Source organism: Erythrolamprus reginae, chromosome 5, assembly GCF_031021105.1.
Source record: "Erythrolamprus reginae isolate rEryReg1 chromosome 5, rEryReg1.hap1, whole genome shotgun sequence".
NCBI classification, from domain to species: domain Eukaryota; kingdom Metazoa; phylum Chordata; class Lepidosauria; order Squamata; family Dipsadidae; genus Erythrolamprus; species Erythrolamprus reginae.
Window position 1 is genome coordinate 2,605,068 of NC_091954.1, and position 20,925 is coordinate 2,625,992.

Here is a 20,925-nt window from a genome sequence, read left to right on the forward strand (position 1 = left end):
TTTGGACTTCAACTCCCAGAATTCCCCAGCCAGCGAATGTATAAACAAATAATATAAACAAACCAGCATAGAATCAGAGTCTCAATAGGAAGAGACTCTCGTTAGCTGCTGACTTCCTCTTATAGCTAATTGCAACACTAGCCCTTAAAGCAGTAGTGTGCTAATATTGTAAAGCCCAATTCGCTATGCCCACAGCGCTAATACATTTTCAAAGGGGAAAACTGTTTTTCAGGTCATACAAAACGAGCAGAAAGCTTTATCATACTTTGGCAAATACATTTTCAAGTTAGGTCAAGGGGTCAGGTCCTGCCCTTGTCAGATTGAACAAAGCCAGCTCTCAGAGGTTAAAGACTTGAGCAGCAAATTCTTAATCACTTTCTAGTTTTCGGAAGTGATGGGCAATAATGCAGATGCATTCACCTAGGAGTGAGTGTTCCGTTGGTAGCGTCTCGTGTTTTAAATCTTAAATCGATTGTTTTCCTTCATGAATGATTCTGATGTAAGTCCCTAAAATTTTCACAAAATATATTAACCTTTTCATATACTTTTCCTGATTTATCATAGAATGGAATAGAATAGAATAGAATATATAGAATGGAATGGAATAGAATAGAATAGAATATATAGAATAGAATAGAATATATGGAATGGAATAGAATAGAATAGAAAATATAGAATAGAATAGAATATATAGAATAGAATAGAATGGAATGGAATGGACTATATGGAATGGAATAGAATAGAATAGAAAATATAGAATAGAATAGAATATATAGAATAGAATAGAATGGAATGGAATGGACTATATGGAATGGAATAGAATAGAATAGAAAATATAGAATAGAATAGAATAGAAAATATAGAATAGAATAGAATAGAATAGAATAGAATAGAATAGAATAGAAAATATGGAATGGAATAGAATAGAATAGAAAATATGGAATGGAATAGAATAGAATAGAATAGAATAATTTTATTGGCCAAGTGTGATTGGACTCACAAGGAATTTGTCTTTGGTGCAGATGCTCTCAGTGTACATAAAAGAAAAAGAGACATTAGAATAGAATTGAATTAGACAACAGAACAGAATAGAATAGAATAGAATAATTTTATTGGCCAAGTGTGATTGGACACACAAGGAATTTGTCTTTGGTGCAGATGCTCTCAGTGTACATAAAAGAAAATATAGATTTGTCAAGAATCATGATGTACAACACTTATTGATTGTCATAGGGGTCAAATAAGCAATGAAGAAACAATCAATATTAATAAAAAAATTTAAGGATGCGAGCAACAAGTGACAGTCATACAGTCATAAGTGGGAGGAAAAAACTTGCAGGATCACAAATATTCTTAAAATTGCATGTTTGTGTGTTACGTCATGTTCTTATGTAGACAACAGACAACAACCCTATGTGACATTCACCGTCCAGGGGTCAAGAGTCCAATTAGCGACCAATTAGGTCCCAAAGAGTGGGCCTTCTCCGGGTCCCGTCAATGAAACAATGTCGGTTGGCGGGCCCCAGGGGAAGAGCCTTCTCTGTGGCGGCACCGGCCCTCTGGAACCAACTCCCCCCGGAGATTAGAACTGCCCCTACTCTTCCTGCCTTCCGTAAACTCCTTAAAACCCACCTTTGCCATCAGGCATGGGGGAACTGAAACATCTCCCCCTGGGCATGTTTAATTTATATATGGTATGCTTGTGTGTATGTCTGTTAGTATATGGGGTCTTTCTTAAATCTTTAAATATTTTAAATTGTCAGATTATTTATGATTTGTTTCCACGTGTTGTGAGCCGCCCCGAGTCTTCGGAGAGGGGCGGCATACAAATCTAAGTAATAAATAAATAAATAAATAAATTGCCCCAAGCCTGGCGGCATAGATGCGTCTTGAGACTCTTGCGTAAGGCGAGGAGGGTGGGGGCAGGGCGAATCTCCGGGGGGGAGAGCTGAATGCTAAGCTTTAGAGGGCAACGGTCAGTGCTGGATTGCTAGTGGTATTCCCCGGAGCTCAGTTCCGGTAGCAGCCGCCAGATTGCGCAATTTGCGTGTGACCGCTCCAGTGCCGACTTTGGCAGTCCGTCGGCCAGCGCCATCTTTTTTCCTGAATTTTGGGGGATTTTTTCCTTCCTGCGCATGGACAGAAGCAAAAATCTCATAAGGAGACACTTGCGCAGGTGAATTAGAAGGATGTGCGCGCAGCACACTGGTATGCGGGTAAGTGGAACCCACCGCTGGTTACAGTTGTGAGTGGTCCTTGTCCTCCCTCAGGTCATGCCTGATTCTGAAGAGGATGACCCAAGCCTCTCAGGATATCCTGGGCCAGGGGGGCTGCCAGAGGAAGCTGAGAGTGAGGCAGACAGGGACTGGGTAAATTGGTCTCAGTCAGAAAGTGAGGAAGACATATTAGTGGAAGATATGTGGATTAACCCATGCTACCGAAGAATGGCTGAAAGGCGAGAGGAGATCCAGAGTAAAAGGTATTGATCCACAGCCTTAATTCTTTGAGGTGTGATGTCAGTTCCAGGAAGGTGTGTGCGTACCCTGTTTCCCCGAAAATAAGTCACCCCCGAAAGTAAGACATAGAAGAAGTTTCGTAGAATTGGGTGTGGTTTGATGGCTCAGCAGCTGCCTTCTCTGTTGAAACTACCTGGTGAGTCAGTGGGGTAACACCTAGGGTCGTTGATGTAACTGATTAGTTAATGTTTGTGGATTGGGGGTGATATCCTGAGTAGTTGGAGCTTGCAGGCTACTTAGTTGTTTTGCAATGTGTGTTCTGAGTCTGGTTTCAGTTTGTATGGCTGGGATACGTCGAAACGTCACCAGAAATCTCTAAATCCTACATGGGAGGAAACCCGAATATACCAAGACCGTCATACCTGTACCTGCGAAAATCTACGAAAACACATATATGATTCGACACAAAAATATGTAATCCTTCCCTGGTGCAGAGCTGAAGGGATTGGATACTGTAGCCTAGAGGATAATTCTCTGCCTTACAAGGCAAAGGTTGCAGGTTCAAGTCCCAGTGGGTATGGCTAGCTGATGAGGCCAAAATAAGACCGAAATAGATCTATCCTAGTCTCCTTTAATTTTCACATTCAGCAAAAAAACCAAAAAAAAAACATGTGACACACACACACACACACATATATGTATATATATGCATGAATTTAACACACTTGTAAAATCTAATAATTTATTTGCAGTGCCTACACCACAGACTAATGTGTTATGTTGTTCTTGTGTCATGGTGACAGGATCATCAGAACCAAAGTACAACAGCCTTTCCACCCAACACCAGATGGGAGCGGAACAGGGGTAACTGCATCTGGGCATACTATAGGTAAGAGGAAAGTTGTTTAAGGTAACATTTAAAAAAATATTTTGATGAAATGGTAAGCTAAGCTTAAATACTGTTCGTTATGCAAGGCATCCTCTTGAGCAACAACTGATATGTTGTTTCATAATTTTACTGGCACTTATTTATGTGAATGAAAGAGTTCTTCTGAATTAATGACGTTTGTTGATGCTCCACCTACAACCTTATTTGTATTTTACCCATACGATTAGTGCTCACAATTATTTATAGGTTTGAAAGTTGAGGAATAATTCTCCCTATTTTCTGAACAAGATTGACAAGAATCAATGCAAGCTCAGGCAGAGTTATTATTTCAAAGATAAAATCCAAATATTTATTTCTATGTAATAAAACCAGGGGTGAAGCTCAAAAATTTTCCCTACTGGTTATGTGGGCATGGCTTGGTGGGCATAGCAGGGGAAGGGTATTGCAAAATCTCCATTCCCACCCCACTCCAGGGGAAGGATACTACAAAATCTCCATTCCCAACCCACTCAAGGGGAAGGATATTGCAAAATCTCCATTCCCACCCCACTCAAGGGAAAGGATACTACAAAATCTCCATTCCTACCCTACTCCAGGGGAAGGATATTGCAAAATCTCCATTCCCAACCCACTCCAGGGGAAGGATACTACAAAATTTGCATTCCCACCCCACTCCAGGGGAAGGATATTGCAAAATCTCCATTCCCACCCTACTCCAGGGGAAGGATATTGCAAAATCTCCATTCTCACCCCACTCCAGGGGAAGGATACTACAAAATCTCCATTCCCATCCGACTCCAGGGGAAGAATACTGCAAAATCTCCATTCCCACCCCAATCCAGGGGAAGGATACTGCAAAATCTCCATTCCCACCCCACTCCAGGGGAAGGATACTGCAAAATCTCCATTCCCACCCCACTCCAGGGGAAGGATACTGCAAAATCTCCATTCCCACCCCACTCCAGGGGAAGGATACTGCAAAATCTCCATTCCCACCCCACTCCAGGGGAAGGATACTGCAAAATCTCCATTCCCACCCCACTCCAGAGGAAGGATACTGCAAAAGCTCCATTCTCACCCCACTCCAGGGGAAGGATATTGCAAAATCTCCATTCCCTCCCCACTCCAGGGGAAGGATACTGTGAAATCCCCATTCCCTCCCCACTCCTAGGGGAAGGATATTGCAAAATATCCATTTTCACCCCACTCCAGGGGAAGGATACTGCAAAATCTCCATTCCCACCCCACTCCAGGGGAAGGATACTGCAAAATCTCCATTCCCACCCCACTCCAGGGGAAGGATACTGCAAAATCTCCATTCCCACCCCACTCCAGGGGAAGGATACTGCAAAATCTCCATTCCCTCCCCATTCCAGGGGAAGGATACTGCAAAATCTCCATTCCCTCCGCACTCCAGGGGAAGGATACTGTAAAATCTCCATTCCCTCCCCACTCCAGGGGAAGGATACTGTAAAATCTCCATTCCCTCCGCACTCCAGGGGAGGAATACTGCAAAATCTCCATTCCCTCCACACTCCAGGGAAGGATACTGTAAAATCTCCATTCCCTCCCCACTCCAGGGGAAGGATACTGTAAAATCTCCATTCCCTCCCCACTCCAGGGGAAGGATACCCCGCTCTAGGGAAAGGATACTGCAAAATCTCCATTCCCACCCCACTCCAGGGGAAGGATACTGTAAAATCTCCATTCCCTCCCCAATCTAGGGGAAGGATACTACAAAATATCCATTTCCACCCCACTCCAGGGGAAGGATACTGCAAAATCTCCATTCCCACCCTACTCCAGGGGAAGGATACTGCAAAATCTCCATTCCCACCCCACTCCAGGGGAAGGATACTGCAAAATCTCCATTCCCACCCACTCCAGGGGAAGGATACTGCAAAATCTCCATTCCCTCCCCATTCCAGGGGAAGGATACTGCAAAATCTCCATTCCCTCCGCACTCCAGGGGAAGGATACTGTAAAATCTCCATTCCCTCCCCACTCCAGGGGAAGGATACTGTGAAATCCCCATTCCCTCCCCACTCCTAGGGGAAGGATATTGCAAAATATCCATTTTCACCCCACTCCAGGTGAAGGATACTGCAAAATCTCCATTCCCACCCCACTCCAGGGGAAGGATACTGCAAAATCTCCATTCCCACCCCACTCCAGGGGAAGGATACTGCAAAATCTCCATTCCCACCCACTCCAGGGGAAGGATACTGCAAAATCTCCATTCCCTCCCCATTCCAGGGGAAGGATACTGCAAAATCTCCATTCCCTCCGCACTCCAGGGGAAGGATACTGTAAAATCTCCATTCCCTCCCCACTCCAGGGGAAGGATACTGTAAAATCTCCATTCCCTCCGCACTCCAGGGGAAGGATACTGCAAAATCTCCATTCCCACCCCACTCCAGGGGAAGGATACTGCAAAATCTCCATTCCCACCCCACTCCAGGGGAGGAATACTGCAAAATCTCCATTCCCTCCACACTCCAGGGAAGGATACTGTAAAATCTCCATTCCCTCCACACTCCAGGGGAAGGATACTGTAAAATCTCCATTCCCTCCCCACTCCAGGGGAAGGATACCCCGCTCTAGGGAAAGGATACTGCAAAATCTCCATTCCCACCCCACTCCAGGGGAAGGATACTGTAAAATCTCCATTCCCTCCCCAATCTAGGGGAAGGATACTACAAAATATCCATTCCCACCCACTCCAGGGGAAGGATACTGCAAAATCTCCATTCCCTCCCCATTCCAGGGGAAGGATACTGCAAAATCTCCATTCCCTCCGCACTCCAGGGGAAGGATACTGTAAAATCTCCATTCCCTCCCCACTCCAGGGGAAGGATACTGTAAAATCTCCATTCCCTCCGCACTCCAGGGGAAGGATACTGCAAAATCTCCATTCCCACCCCACTCCAGGGGAAGGATACTGCAAAATCTCCATTCCCACCCCACTCCAGGGGAGGAATACTGCAAAATCTCCATTCCCTCCACACTCCAGGGAAGGATACTGTAAAATCTCCATTCCCTCCCCACTCCAGGGGAAGGATACTGTAAAATCTCCATTCCCTCCCCACTCCAGGGGAAGGATACCCCGCTCTAGGAAAAGGATACTGCAAAATCTCCATTCCCACCCCACTCCAGGGGAAGGATACTGTAAAATCTCCATTCCCTCCCCAATCTAGGGGAAGGATACTACAAAATATCCATTTTCACCCCACTCCAGGGGAAGGATACTGCAAAATCTCCATTCCCACCCTACTCCAGGGGAAGGATACTGCAAAATCTCCATTCCCACCCCACTCCAGGGGAAGGATACTGCAAAATCTCCATTCCCACCCATTCCAGGGGAAGGATACTGCAAAATCTCCATTCCCTCCGCACTCCAGGGGAAGGATACTGTAAAATCTCCATTCCCTCCCCACTCCAGGGGAAGGATACTGTAAAATCTCCATTCCCTCCCCACTCCAGGGGAAGGATACTGCAAAATCTCCATTCCTACCCCACTCCAGGGGAAGGATACTGCAAAATCTCCATTCCCACCCCACTCCAGGGAAGGAACACTGCAAAATCTCCATTCCCTCCCCATTCCAGGGGAAGGATACTGCAAAATCTCCATTCCCTCCACACTCCAGGGGAAGGATATTGCAAAATCTCCATTCCCAACCCACTCCAGGGGAAGGATACTACAAAATTTGCATTCCCACCCCACTCCAGGGGAAGGATATTGCAAAATCTCCATTCCCACCCTACTCCAGGGGAAGGATATTGCAAAATCTCCATTCTCACCCCACTCCAGGGGAAGGATACTACAAAATCTCCATTCCCATCCCACTCCAGGGGAAGAATACTGCAAAATCTCCATTCCCACCCTACTCCAGGGGAAGGATACTGCAAAATCTCCATTCCCACCCCACTCCAGGGGAAGGATACTGCAAAATCTCCATTCCCACCCCACTCCAGGGGAAGGATACTGCAAAATCTCCATTCCCACCCCACTCCAGGGGAAGGATACTGCAAAATCTCCATTCCCACCCCACTCCAGAGGAAGGATACTGCAAAAGCTCCATTCTCACCCCACTCCAGGGGAAGGATATTGCAAAATCTCCATTCCCACCCCACTCCAGGGGAAGGATACTGTGAAATCCCCATTCCCTCCCCACTCCTAGGGGAAGGATATTGCAAAATATCCATTTTCACCCCACTCCAGGGGAAGGATACTGCAAAATCTCCATTCCCACCCCACTCCAGGGGAAGGATACTGCAAAATCTCCATTCCTACCCCACTCCAGGGGAAGGATACTGCAAAATCTCCATTCCCACCCACTCCAGGGGAAGGATACTGCAAAATCTCCATTCCCTCCCCATTCCAGGGGAAGGATACTGCAAAATCTCCATTCCCTCCGCACTCCAGGGGAAGGATACTGTAAAATCTCCATTCCCTCCCCACTCCAGGGGAAGGATACTGTAAAATCTCCATTCCCTCCACACTCCAGGGGAAGGATACTGCAAAATCTCCATTCCCACCCCACTCCAGGGGACGGATACTGCAAAATCTCCATTCCCACCCCACTCCAGGGGAGGAATACTGCAAAATCTCCATTCCCTCCACACTCCAGGGGAAGGATACTGTAAAATCTCCATTCCCTCCCCACTCCAGGGGAAGGATACTGTAAAATCTCCATTCCCTCCCCACTCCAGGGGTAGGATACCCCGCTCTAGGGAAAGGATACTGCAAAATCTCCATTCCCACCCCACTCCAGGGGAAGGATACTGTAAAATCTCCATTCCCTCCCCAATCTAGGGGAAGGATACTGTAAAATATCCATTTTCACCCCACTCCAGGGGAAGGATACTGCAAAATCTCCATTCCCACCCCACTCCAGGGGAAGGATACTGCAAAATCTCCATTCCCACCCCACTCCAGGGGAAGGATACTGCAAAATCTCCATTCCCACCCACTCCAGGGGAAGGATACTGCAAAATCTCCATTCCCTCCCCATTCCAGGGGAAGGATACTGCAAAATCTCCATTCCCTCCGCACTCCAGGGGAAGGATACTGTAAAATCTCCATTCCCTCCCCACTCCAGGGGAAGGATACTGTAAAATCTCCATTCCCTCCCCACTCCAGGGGAAGGATACTGCAAAATCTCCATTCCCACCCCATTCCACGGGAAGGATATTGCAAAATCTCCATTCCCACCCCACTCCAGGGGAGGAATACTGCAAAATCTCCATTCCCTCCCCATTCCAGGGGAAGGATACTGCAAAATCTCCATTCCCTCCCCACTCCAGGGGAAGGATACTGTAAAATCTCCATTCACTCCCCACTCCAGGGGAAGGATACCCCGCTCTAGGGAAAGGATACTGCAAAATCTCCATTCCCACCCCACTCCAGGGGAAGGATACTGTAAAATCTCCATTCCCTCCCCAGTCTAGGGGAAGGATACTACAAAATCTCCATTCCCTCCCCACTCCAGGGGAAGGATACTGTAAAATCTCCATTCCCTCCCCACTCCAGGGGAAGGATACTACAAAATCTCCATTCCCTCCCCACTACAGGGGAAGGATACTGCAAAATCTCCATTCCCACCCCACTCCAGGGGAAGGATACTGCAAAATCTCCATTCCCACCCCACTCCAGGGGAAGGATACTACAAAATCTCCATTCCCACATGAAACCCCACATTTGTTCCTGTTAAGAAATTTATTTATTTTCATCAAAGAATAAGCGTTAATTGCCAGCTGCATTTTCTACATCTGCATACCTTATTTTGTAGGCCGGCGTTTGAGAAAAAACGTATCTAAAAGAATGGTGGACAACAGATGGCTTGTTTTTCAAGCCCTGCAGTCATTTGCAGCTGTGATTGCTAGGAAATGGTAGCGCAGTTTGTAAAAATATAATACATTAATAGAATGCATTGGAAACTTTTAAAACAATCAGCTTTAATTTTCCAAGTGGGAGAAAATTGCAGCCCACGTGAGTCAGTAGCCCTTATCAGAAATGGTTTCTTCACAGTTCGACCTGTTCACCCGAACTGGCAGCGAACCCCTGGCGATTTCACAACGGAACCATTTCAGTTGGGGCCACTCAGTGGAGGCCGCCATCTTTTTAAATTTATTTTTCAATATTTTTGGGGGGGACATATTTTTTCTGTTTTTTTCTTCTTCCACGCATGTGCAGAAGTAAAATTCCTGGCATTGCGCATGTGTCGCCGTCTTGATTCTGGCTTCTTTTGGGGGGATTTTTTAATGTGGCGTGCCATGAGAGGCACACCTATGTTGCACAGCAGGAAGCGAACCGGTAGTGAGATAAGTTAGAACCAGTGATGGGGTCCTATGGGTGTGGCCAGGTACGCAGAATAAGTAAAAAAATATCAGTCAGTACGCAGAACTGGTAGAAAAATTTTAGTCAGATATGCAGAACTGGTGGAAAAAAAATTGTTTTTTTTTCTTTTTTTCCCTTCTGGGTAGTGTTGGGCAAACCCAACAAAGTTCGGGTTCGGCACCTGAATTTTTTTTAAAGTCCGGCTTTGGCACCCGAACCCGAACTTTTGCTGAACTTCCGGGTTCGGCGCTCGGGAAAGCACCAGGAAGCGCTGCCGCCCAGCTGTCACCTTCCGGAACAGCTGGGGCGCTTCCCAGCGCTCTCCCGAATCTGAACCCGAACCCGAACTTTTGCCGAACTTTCGGGTTCGGCGCTCGGGAAAGCACCAGGAAGCGCTGCCGCCCAGCTGTCACCTTCTGGAACAGCTGGGGCGCTTCCCAGCGCTCTCCCGAATCTGAACCCGAACCCGAACTTTTGCCGAACTTTCGGGTTTGACGTTCGGGAGACCACCGAGAAGCGCCCCGGCTGTTTTTTAAGGTAACAGCTGGACGGCGGCACTTTGTAGAACAGCCGGGGAGCTGTCGGCCGGTCAGGAGATGCAAAAGGAGGTGGGGAATCCCACGAGGAGATTCCAGGGGCAGAGCTTTGATGTCACTGAGACGTCCTTCCTGGAGTCACCATTTCAGCCAGCCAGGAAGGACGTCTCAGTGATGTCAAAGCTCCGCCCCTGGAATCTCCTCGTGGGATTCCCCACCTCCTTTTGCGCCTCCCGACTGGCCAACAGCTCTCCGGCTGTTTTGGAAGGTGACAGCTGGGCGGTGGTGCTTCCTGGCATTCTCCTGAACTCGAACTCGAACTTTTGCCGAACTTTTGCCAAAATTCAGGTTCGGTATACCGAACCGCGCAAAGTTTGGTAGGGGCCCAAACTTTACAGGTTCGGTTCGCCCAACACTACTTCTGGGCTCTGGGTATGTTTTTCCTATCGCAGTAAAAGTGGTATAATTTTACAAGAGCTGTGCGTGTGTATGTATGTAACAAGTGCCAGAAACAAGATTATTAGCTCAAGGAAGTGATATAAATCCCAACCGATTTTAAGCAATTAGGTCTTAACCAGAAAACTGACAGAGAAAAGTTATCTCACATTTATTGTAAGTTTAGCTACCGCTGTAGAAGCCAGTAGGTCAGTCGCTCAATTTAGAGAAATTGTAACGGATGTGGATACAGTTTATAAAGTAGATAATGTATATTTTTGTTTGCCCGTGTGTAATATGTATGAATTAAATAGTATATTTTGGATCTTCAGTAATAGTAAATAGATAGGGAAATTATATCTCTTTGAGGCGTGGTGAGGCCAGGCACCCTAACCCTAACCCAAACTCTTGATGTGAGTGACGTCAAGTTCGCTACCTTTAAGCCAGTCACATGACCTTTAAGCCACCTCCGGTAACATGATCGTCAAGCCACTCCCACCAGGTCACATGGCCAGCAAACCACACCCACAAAATAAGCCACACCCACAGTGTGGTAGTCAATTTTTTTTTGCAGCCCTTCACTGTACGGGACATGTTAAATTGTTATTTTAGACTTTTAATATTAGATTTGTTATTGTATATTGTTTTATCACTGTTGTGAGCCACCCTGAGTCTACGGAGAGGGGCGGCTTACAAATCTAATAAATAATAATAATAATAATTATTATTATTTATTTATTTATTTATTTGTTTGTTTATTAGATTTGTATGCCGCCCCTCTCCGTAGACTCGGGGCGGCATACTAATAATAATAATAATAATAATAATAATAATAATAATAATAATAATAATAATCTATTGACTATTATTTTTGTAAAATATTCCTTCATTACAAGGAAAGAGCTCAATGCAAACAGAAACGTAACAAGTGCCAGAAACAAGATTATTAGCTCAAGGAAGTGATATAAATCCCAACCGATTTTAAGCAATTAGGTCTTAACCAGAAAACTGACAGAGAAAAGTTATCTCACATTTATTGTAAGTTTAGCTACCGCTGTAGAAGCCAGTAGGTCAGTCGCTCAATTTAGAGAAATTGTAACGGATGTGGCTACTTTTTCCCCCCTGGCAGTCATATGATGAAAAGCAAATTGAAAAGACTTAAAAGACTTCCTTTATATCATTTGGCCTAAAAAAACAAAAATTACCTAAAAAATTGTCTCTTGGCAGTGTTTGGGTTGCATTCTCTCCACCCACCCCCCATTAACACTTTTAAAATTGATTCTGCTCATCATTTTTCCCTAAACTCTTTCATGTAGTTTGTGACTTTTGCATCTCAAAGAACCGAAAACAGTGAGCAAACACTGTTTTAATCATATGAAAGATTTTAATCGAGCTCTTCACAATGTTGATAACCACTAATATTTTTAGTACAGTATTAGAAGACTCTCCGAGTCTTCGGAGAGGGGCGGCATACAAATCCAAATAATAAATAAATAAATAAATAAATAAATAAATAAATTTTTATAACAATTGTAATTCTCATTTTGTTGTGAAAGTAAATAGTTCTAATTCTAAACTTGGCTTATAAATAGTATTATTTTTTTTTTTGGTTTAAAAAGGTCTTTTATGGATTCTTGCTACCTTTGTTTGCTAATTTCCTTTTACAGAAAGGGAAATTTGCCACCTTATAGATAATAAACTAAACGACAAACCATTTAAAGCTTCCGAGTCATTTAGCTAAATTTAGATAATGGTAATATTTCTCGCGAAACTGCTATATTAAGCTGAAATAAGCTGATCGGACACAATGCTAGAGAAAGCAGTTTAAAAATTCTTGCTGATAATACAGTTACACGGCAATGAAATGGCTTCAAAACTAAATTTATCAATTTCAGTAGATAAGAGGATGTTTAATACATTTAATACATTCCCTATACTTAATCTATAATTAATTAATATTACTAAGTACTATAAACACTCATACAATAATCAATCTTAACTTATTTCACTATTTACTTGTTTCCTTATTCAAACTATTAATTCCTTTAAACTAATATAAATTTTTACTTAATATAATGAATATATTTATCAGAAATAAAGACTATAAAACATGGGCAAAATTTTATGATTGGCTAAAGAAAAGGACAATAAAGAAATAAATAAAAATCTATGCAAAGCAACACGTCAAATAAAAGAACTGAAATATTAATATTATGTAAAAGAAGTAAAATTCTCTGATCAGACATCCAAATGTTGTATGTGTATGTCTTTATGTATGTTTTTTTCTTTTTTCTTGTATGTCGTATTTGTAAAAAAACACAAATAAATTTTAAAAACAAATAAAATAAATGACTTCAAAACATTTGCTAAACTCCCACCATTTCTTATACCTTTTAACAAGGATGACCTGATGACCAAGTTAAGGACAGATTGTTAGCGGACAACAAAGGAACAGGCGAAAGATAGTTTTGGGGCAAAATAACAATTCCTTGACTGACAAAGCTTAAGTTTCGTGGAACTTTTATCACATTTTCTTCATTATTCTAAACCAGATTTTTTAAATACTTCCCCTCCCAAACAGAAACATGTTTATGTTATCTAGTGTACTGTTTCCCAACCTTGGCAACTTGAAGATATTTGGACTTCAACTCCCAGAATTAGAAACATAGAAACATAGAAGACTGACGGCAGAAAAAGACCTCATGGTCCATCTAGTCTGCCCTTATACTATTTCCTGTATTTTATCTTACAATGGATATATGTTTATCCCAGGCATGTTTAAATTCAGTGACTGTGGATTTACCAACCACGTCTGCTGGAAGTTTGTTCCAAGGATCTACTACTCTTTCAGTGAAATAATATTTTCTCACCTTGCTTTTGATCTTTCCCCAACTAACTTCAGATTGTGTCCCCTTGTTCTTGTGTTCACTTTCCTATTAAAAACACTTCCCTCCTGGACCTTATTAACCCTTTAATATATTTAAATGTTTCGATCATGTCCCCCCTTTTCCTTCTGTCCTCCAGACTATACAGATGGAGTTCATGAAGTCTTTCCTGATACGTTTTATGCTTAAGACCTTCCACCATTCTTGTAGCCCGTCTTTGGACTCGTTCAATTTTGTCAATATCTTTTTGTAGGTGAGGTTACTCATAGGGGTCAAATAAGCAATGAGAAATCAAGTTACTGAAGACCCACCTGTATCGCCAGGCATGGGGGAACTAAGACATCTCCCCCAGGCTTTTTATATTTCATGTTTGGTATGTATGTGCTGTATGGTTTTTAATTATTGGGGTTTTTATATATTCTTTATTATTAGATTTGTCCCATTGTTACACTGTTTCTTATTACTGTTGTGAGCCGCCCCGAGTCTTCGGAGAAGGGCGGTATACAACTCTAATTAATAATAATAATAATAATAATAATAATAATAATAATAATAATAATAATCCTAAGGAGCAACAGGTTACAGTCATACAGTCAGAAGTGGGAGGAGGTGAGTGATAGGAATGATGGGAAAAAACTAGTAGTAATAGTAGTGCAGACTTGGTAAATACAGTAGTTTGACAGTGTTGAGGGAATTGTTTGTTTAGCAGAGTGATGGCATTCGGGAAAAAACTGTCCTTGTGTCTAGTTGTCTTGGTGTGCAGTACTCAGTAGTGACGTTTTGAGGGTAGGAGTTGAACAAGTTTGTGTCCAGGATGTGAAGGGTCAGTCAATATTTTCACCGCCCTCTTTTTGACTTGTGCAGTATACAGGCCCTCAATGGAAGGCAGATTGGCAGCCATTGTTTCTTCTGCAGTACTGATTCTCCTCTGAAGTCTGTGTTGGTCCTATTGTGTTGCAGAACCAAACCAGACAGTTATAGAGGTAGAGATGACAGACTCCATGATTCCTCTGTAGAACTGGATCAGCAGCTCCTGGGGCAGTTTGAGCTTCCTGAGTTGGCGCAGAAAGAACATTCTTTGTGGTGCTTTTTTGATGATGTTTTTGATGTTAGGTGACCATTTTAGGTCTTGAGATATGATAGAACCTAGAAATTTGAAGGTCTCTACTGTTGTTGATACTGTGTTCCTTGTGAAAGAATGTTCCTTATTGAGCTTGTTTGATGATGTTTTTGATGTTAGGGGACCATTTCAGGTCTTGAGATATGACTTTTTTGGCTTATATTTTTATCTATCTATCTATCTATCTATCTATCTATCTATCTATCTATCTAATCTATCAATATAAATATTTATCTATCTATCTGTCTGTCTGTCTGTCTATCTGTCTATCTAATCTTTCTATCTAATCTATCTATCTATCTATCTATCTATCTATCTAATCTATCTATCTATCTATCTATCTATCTATCTAATCTGTCTATCTGTCTATCTGTCTATCTGTCTATCTATCTATCTATCTATCTATCTATCTATCTATCTATCTATCTATCTATCATCTATCTATCTATCTATCTATCTATCTATCTATCTATCTATCTATCTATTGTTTATTTAGGTTTTGTTACATGCACTTCATATCTCCTACTCTTTGCTTTGTGCTATTGTTCGGTGCAAAAAAAACCTCTGACTCTCTATGGCAAAAAAAAGCATGTTCCCCAGAGGTCCTGCCCCACTATTTGAGAAACCCTGGCTTAACTGGAATTGGTCCCTTGGCAAAGGTCTTCAAATGAGGTTGGGGATATATGTCACTTCCTAGCTATTGGCTCCTACTCGGCTGAGCCCTCTTCCTTTCTCCTTTTGTCCAGTTCCCAGTACAGCTTCCCCTCCTGTCTCCAGTGCCTCCAATGATCCAGTGGGCTCCTACTCGATTAATGGGATCCTGGGGATTCCTCGATCAAATGGCGAGAAGAGGAAACGTGACGAAGGTAGGGGAAAGTTTTTTTCTCCTTTTTCTGTTTCGCCTCACTTCGCTCCTTTGGGAAAGTCGTTGGAGCCCTAGCGAGCTGGGAAACTATTTAAAATAAAAGAGGAAAGCACTCGAGTATCGTAATCCAGAATAGCTTTTTTTAAAAAATGAGTTTCACAGATTACAGCAGGCAGAGTTCACCTTTGTAAGCACGGCTAGACGATCATTATAGGTGGATAAAAGTTGTATCAAAGTTACGTATACAGAATGTTGTATTTATTTATTTTATTTTATTTTATTTTATTATTTTATTTTATTTTATATTTTATTTTATTTTATTTTATTTTATTTTATTTTATTTTATTTTATTTATTTTATTTTATTTTATTTTATTTATTTAATTTAATTTAATTTAATTTAATTTAATTTTATTTTATTTTATTTTATTTTATTTTATTTTATTTTATTTTACTTACTTACTTACTTACTTACTTACTTACTTACTTACTTACTTACTTACTTATTTACTTACTTACTTACTTATTTATTAGATTTGCATGCCGCCCCTCTCCGTAGACTCGGGGCAGCTAACAACAATAGTGAAACAACATATAACAAATCTAATATTTAAAATAATTAAAAGACCCTTATTAAAACCCAAACATGCACACAAGCATACCATACATAAATTATAAAGGCCTAGGGGGAAAGAATGTCTCAATTCCCCCATGCCTGACGACAGAGGTGGGTTTTAAGGAGCTTACGAAAGGCGAGGAGGGTGGGGGCCATTCTGATATCTGGGGGGAGTTGGTTCCAGAGAGTCGGGGCCGCCACAGAGAAGGCTCTTCCCCTGGGTCCCGCCAAATGACATTGTTTAGTCGATGGGACCCGAAGAAGGCCAACTCTGTGGGACCTAACTGGTCGCTGGGATTCGTGCGGCAGAAGGCGGTCCCGGAGATATTCTGGTCCGATGCCATGAAGGGCACCTGTATCTTTCTCTAAGATCAGGCACTGTACCTGAGGATTGGAGGGAGGCAAATGTAACCCCGATCTTCAAGAAAGGATCCAGAGGCGATCCAGGAAATTATAGACCAGTCAGTTTAAACCTCAGTTCCAAGCAATGTGATGGAAACCATTATTAAAGATAAAATTATTGGGCACACAGAAAAACAGGCATTGCTGAAAGAAAATCAACATGGTTTCTGCAAAAGCAAACCATGTCTTACTCACTTGTTAGAATTCTTTGATGGTGTAAATAAACACATAGATAAAGGGGACCCCGTTGATATTGTATATCTTGACTTTCAAAAGGCTTTTGACAAAGTCCCTCACCAAAGGATCCTAAAAAAGCTCTTCAGCCACGGAATGAGAGGACAGGTCTTGTCCTGGATTGGTAACTGGCTAAATTGTAGGAAGCAAAGGGTGGCAATAAATGGACAATTCTCTGGATGGAAAGAAGTGAGAAGTGGTGTATCCCAAGGTTCATTTTTGGGACCGTTGCTTTTTAATTTATTCATTAATGATCTGGATGTAGAAGTAAATAGTGAGGTAGCAAAGTTTGCTGATGATGACACTAAATTATAGTGAAAAGTGAAACTGATTGTCGGGAGTTCAGAAAGATCTCTCGAAATTGAGTGAGTGGGCAACAAAGTGACCAATGCATTTTAACTTAAACAATAGAATAGAATAGAATAGAATAGAATTTTATTGGCCAAGTGTGATTGGACACACAAGGAATTTGTCTTGGTGCATATGCTCTCAGCACACATAAAATAAAATATACATTTGTCAAGAATCATGTGGTACGACACTTAAATAAACAATAATAAGCAATGAAGAAGCAATATTAATAAAAATATTAGGATATAAGCAACAAGTTACAGTCATACAGTCAACATGGCAGGAAATGGGTGAAAGGAATGATGAGAAAAACTAGTAGAATAGAAGTGCAGACTTAGTAAATAGTTTGACAGTGTTGAGGGAATTATTTGTTTAGCATAGTGAGGGTGTTCGGGGGAAAAACTGTTCTTGTGTCTAGTTGTCTTGGTGTGCAGGGCTCTGTAGCAATGTTTTGAGGGTAGGAGTTGAAACAATTTGTGTCCAATTACACCTACCAACTGATGGGGACCAAGCTTTCTGAGACAACCCAAGAAAGGGATCTTGGGGTTTTGGTGGACAGCTCAATGAAGAGGTCAACCCAGTGCGCAGCATTTTAGACCTTGAGGTCTGATAGATCCTAGAAGTTTGAAGGTCTCTACTGTTGATACTGTGTTGTCTACTGCATGTGTGTATGTGCGCAAGGGAATTGCCATGGTTTTTGAAGCTGCATGTATGTGCGCAAGATGCGTGCACACATTTTTGATTCTGGGCGGGACCAGTTTTTAAATTATGTGAAGTCCACCTCTGCTTCTAATTGTAGCACTGTCAAGCCTTTTGCCAAGTTATTCATTTGACCTTTGCATCCCTACTCTATCTAGGTGGGTAAGGTGAAGGCATGCATCCCTCCTTCAGTGGGTCGCCCTCTAGGGAGGCACAGCATGCCATGATTGTCACATCAGAATGAAATGACAGAGAGAATGTTTTCTCGATGGGAGGACGACCTCAAATGAATAAAGGTCTCTCCTATTTATTGTGTTTTCACAGTTCTGACATGTGGTACAGAATAACCAATTCGCGAACGCCACATCCTATACCATATAAGGCTTCCCTTTAGGTAATTAACAGAAGCTACATTCCTTGCCTTTTCCCAGGAATGTGTATTTACTGGTGATTAGCAAAGGAATGTGTAAGGCATATATTTCCTTATATGGAAGTTCTATAGGTTTTCTGGAAATGCTTTCCATACATGGTCATGATTCTGCAGGATGCTTATTCAGCCTGGGCTGCCTTTCCATAGAGGAAGAATTAAAGTTTTATTCAGCACACGATTTAGGCTTAAAACATCACTCTCCAGCAATATCTTATTTCCAAATTTCAGTGCTTAAAACCTATGATTACAACAGTAAGGTACAAAGTTTAAAACATCAGTCTTCTCTCCATTGTGTTAATATCTGTTCAGCCTGACTTGACGACCAATCAGCAATTAAATCCCCATTAATACTCAGACACATAGTTGGGAAGTATAATAGTCTATTGTACAAGCTAACTTGTTGAAAGCCGCAAATTAAAGCAAAGAATGTCCACCCACCGCCAAAATTCAAAGCCAGCAGCAAAACTGATAAGGAATGTGCCAAAACAGAGTTGTAACTTGCTTGGCTGCTTGGCTGAAGCAGAAATACTCACAGATTTCTCAAAACTATATTTTTTTTCAAGACTTTGAGAGGGGGAAAAATCTCTGAGCTTGCTATTTCCCTCTTATAGGTATAAACCTTGATTTCCTGCAAAGGGACCCCCCCAGTCTCCTCCCCTTTTAAACACTACGCACAGTAGTATTCGAGGCCTCCCTCTACGTCTGTGCAACTGCTATTGTCTCCCATGCATTGTTCTCACTCATGCATCAAAAATAGGGTCCACAATATCCCCCTCCTCATCTGACCCAGACGAGGCCCTAGCTGGGTCTTCTATATTCTCTGCAAGACCCTCAATCTCCATCCCTTCCTCACCCTCCCTATCCGACTCCTCTGATAGCCCCACGGGGCTAGGATGCTCAGACAAACCTGGTTCCTCCTCTTCAGAGTCTGTGAGTAAAGGAACTGGCTGCGATCCAACCACGACAATATCCTACAATATTCTCAGTGCTCAGAACTCCCCTTCTTTTTTATATTATTTATTTTATTTATTTATTATTTAGATTTGTATGCCGCCCCTCTCAGCAGACTCGGGGCGGCTCAAAACAAAGTGAAAACAATTTACAACAAATCTAAATTACTGTTTAAAAATATTTAAAAGACCCCATTTTCTAAGCACACATACATACATACAAACATACCATTCATAAATTGTATATGCCCGGGGGAGATGTCTCAGTTCCCCCATGCCTGACGACAAAGGTGGGTCTTAAGGAGCTTACGAAAGGCAAGGAGGGTAGGGGCAGTTCTAATCTCCGGGGGGAGTTGGTTCCAGAGGGCCGGGGCCGCCACAGAGAAGGCTCTTCCCCTGGGGCCCGCCAACCGACATTGTTTAGTTGACGGGACCCGGAGAAGGCCAACTCTGTGGGACCTAATCGGTCGCTGGGATTCGTGCGGCAGCAGGCGGTCTCGGAGATATTCTGGTCCAGTGCCATGAAGGGCTTTAAAGGTCATAACCAACACTTTGAATTGTGACCGGAAGTTGATCGGCAACCAATGCAGACTGCGGAGTGTTGGTGAAACATGGGCATACCTAGGTAAGCCCATGACTGCTCTCGCAGCTGCATTCTGCACGATCTGAAGTTTCCGAACACTTTTCAAAGGTAGCCCCATGTAGAGAGCATTACATTATGTACAAATGTAATTTCCTTTTGGATCTTTCTAGCTTCCGCACCCAATATTAGTGACCTGCTGGTGTACCTCTTTGGTGAATTCACCTGTCTTTCGTTTCTTATGCAGTCCTGTTTTGCTCTTAGCTCAGTCAAAAGCTGCCTGTGCACCTGTAAATGCGTTTTAAACTGCTTTCCATGGGCTTTTTTTTGTCACCATAATGATGATTGCTTGCACTTTCAGTGTTTTATTGCTGAGGAATTCTTAGACTTACTTACTTAGCCTGAGGATTTTCTGCCCATTATTCCATTAGGCTCCAATTTCTCCACTGTGCTAAGGTTTCTTCCTATATTATCTTAAAACCCCATATTGATGTGTCCACTTCCTCCCAAAGTTTTCAAAAGTTTTATTCTTCAGCCATATCTTCTTTGTTCATTAGAATTAGTTTTATGTATGTATGTATGTATGTATGTATGTATGTATGTATGTATGTATGTATGCATAGTTCCCTCTAAGCTGAGCAGTGAGCAATCGCTCACTTAAAAACCATCATCAACTCAGAGTTTTCCAAACCTGCCCAGAAGCCGAGAGGGAAAGAGTGAGAGGGAAGGAGAGAGAGAGGAAGAGAGGAAGAGAGAGAAACAGATAGAAAAAAGAGAGGAAGGAAAAGAGAAAGAAAATCAAAATCTAGTTTGAAACTAGCTCAACTATTTAAGTGGCATTTTGATATTGATAGAGTTGCCCTATTATGAACTCACTGTTATAGACACACAGTATGTATGTATGTATGTATGTATGTATGTATGTATGTATGTATGTATGTATGTATTTATTTATTTATTTATTTATTTATTTATTTATTTATTTATTTATTATTTCTGTGCCGCCCAGTCCCGAGGGGACTGCCGCTCAGACACTATACTTTTCCGCCCACCCCCCAAAAAATTAGAGGGAACACTGTATGTATGTATGTATGTATGTATGTATGTATGTATGTATGTATGCATGATTTGATTTGAA

General features: G+C 42.3%; 1 protein-coding gene across 2 annotated transcripts in view; it reads left to right on the forward strand.

Moving 5' to 3' along the window:
• Nucleotides 1–20,925, forward strand: part of PAX2 (paired box 2) — a 127,996-nt gene that overhangs the window by 54,955 nt on the left and 52,116 nt on the right. For both annotated transcript variants that reach the window (XM_070751969.1, XM_070751970.1), the window contains 2 exons: nt 3,260–3,345; nt 15,408–15,527. In XM_070751969.1, the coding sequence (XP_070608070.1) occupies nt 3,260–3,345; nt 15,408–15,527 (206 nt within the window). The remainder of the gene's footprint in view (nt 1–3,259; nt 3,346–15,407; nt 15,528–20,925) is intronic.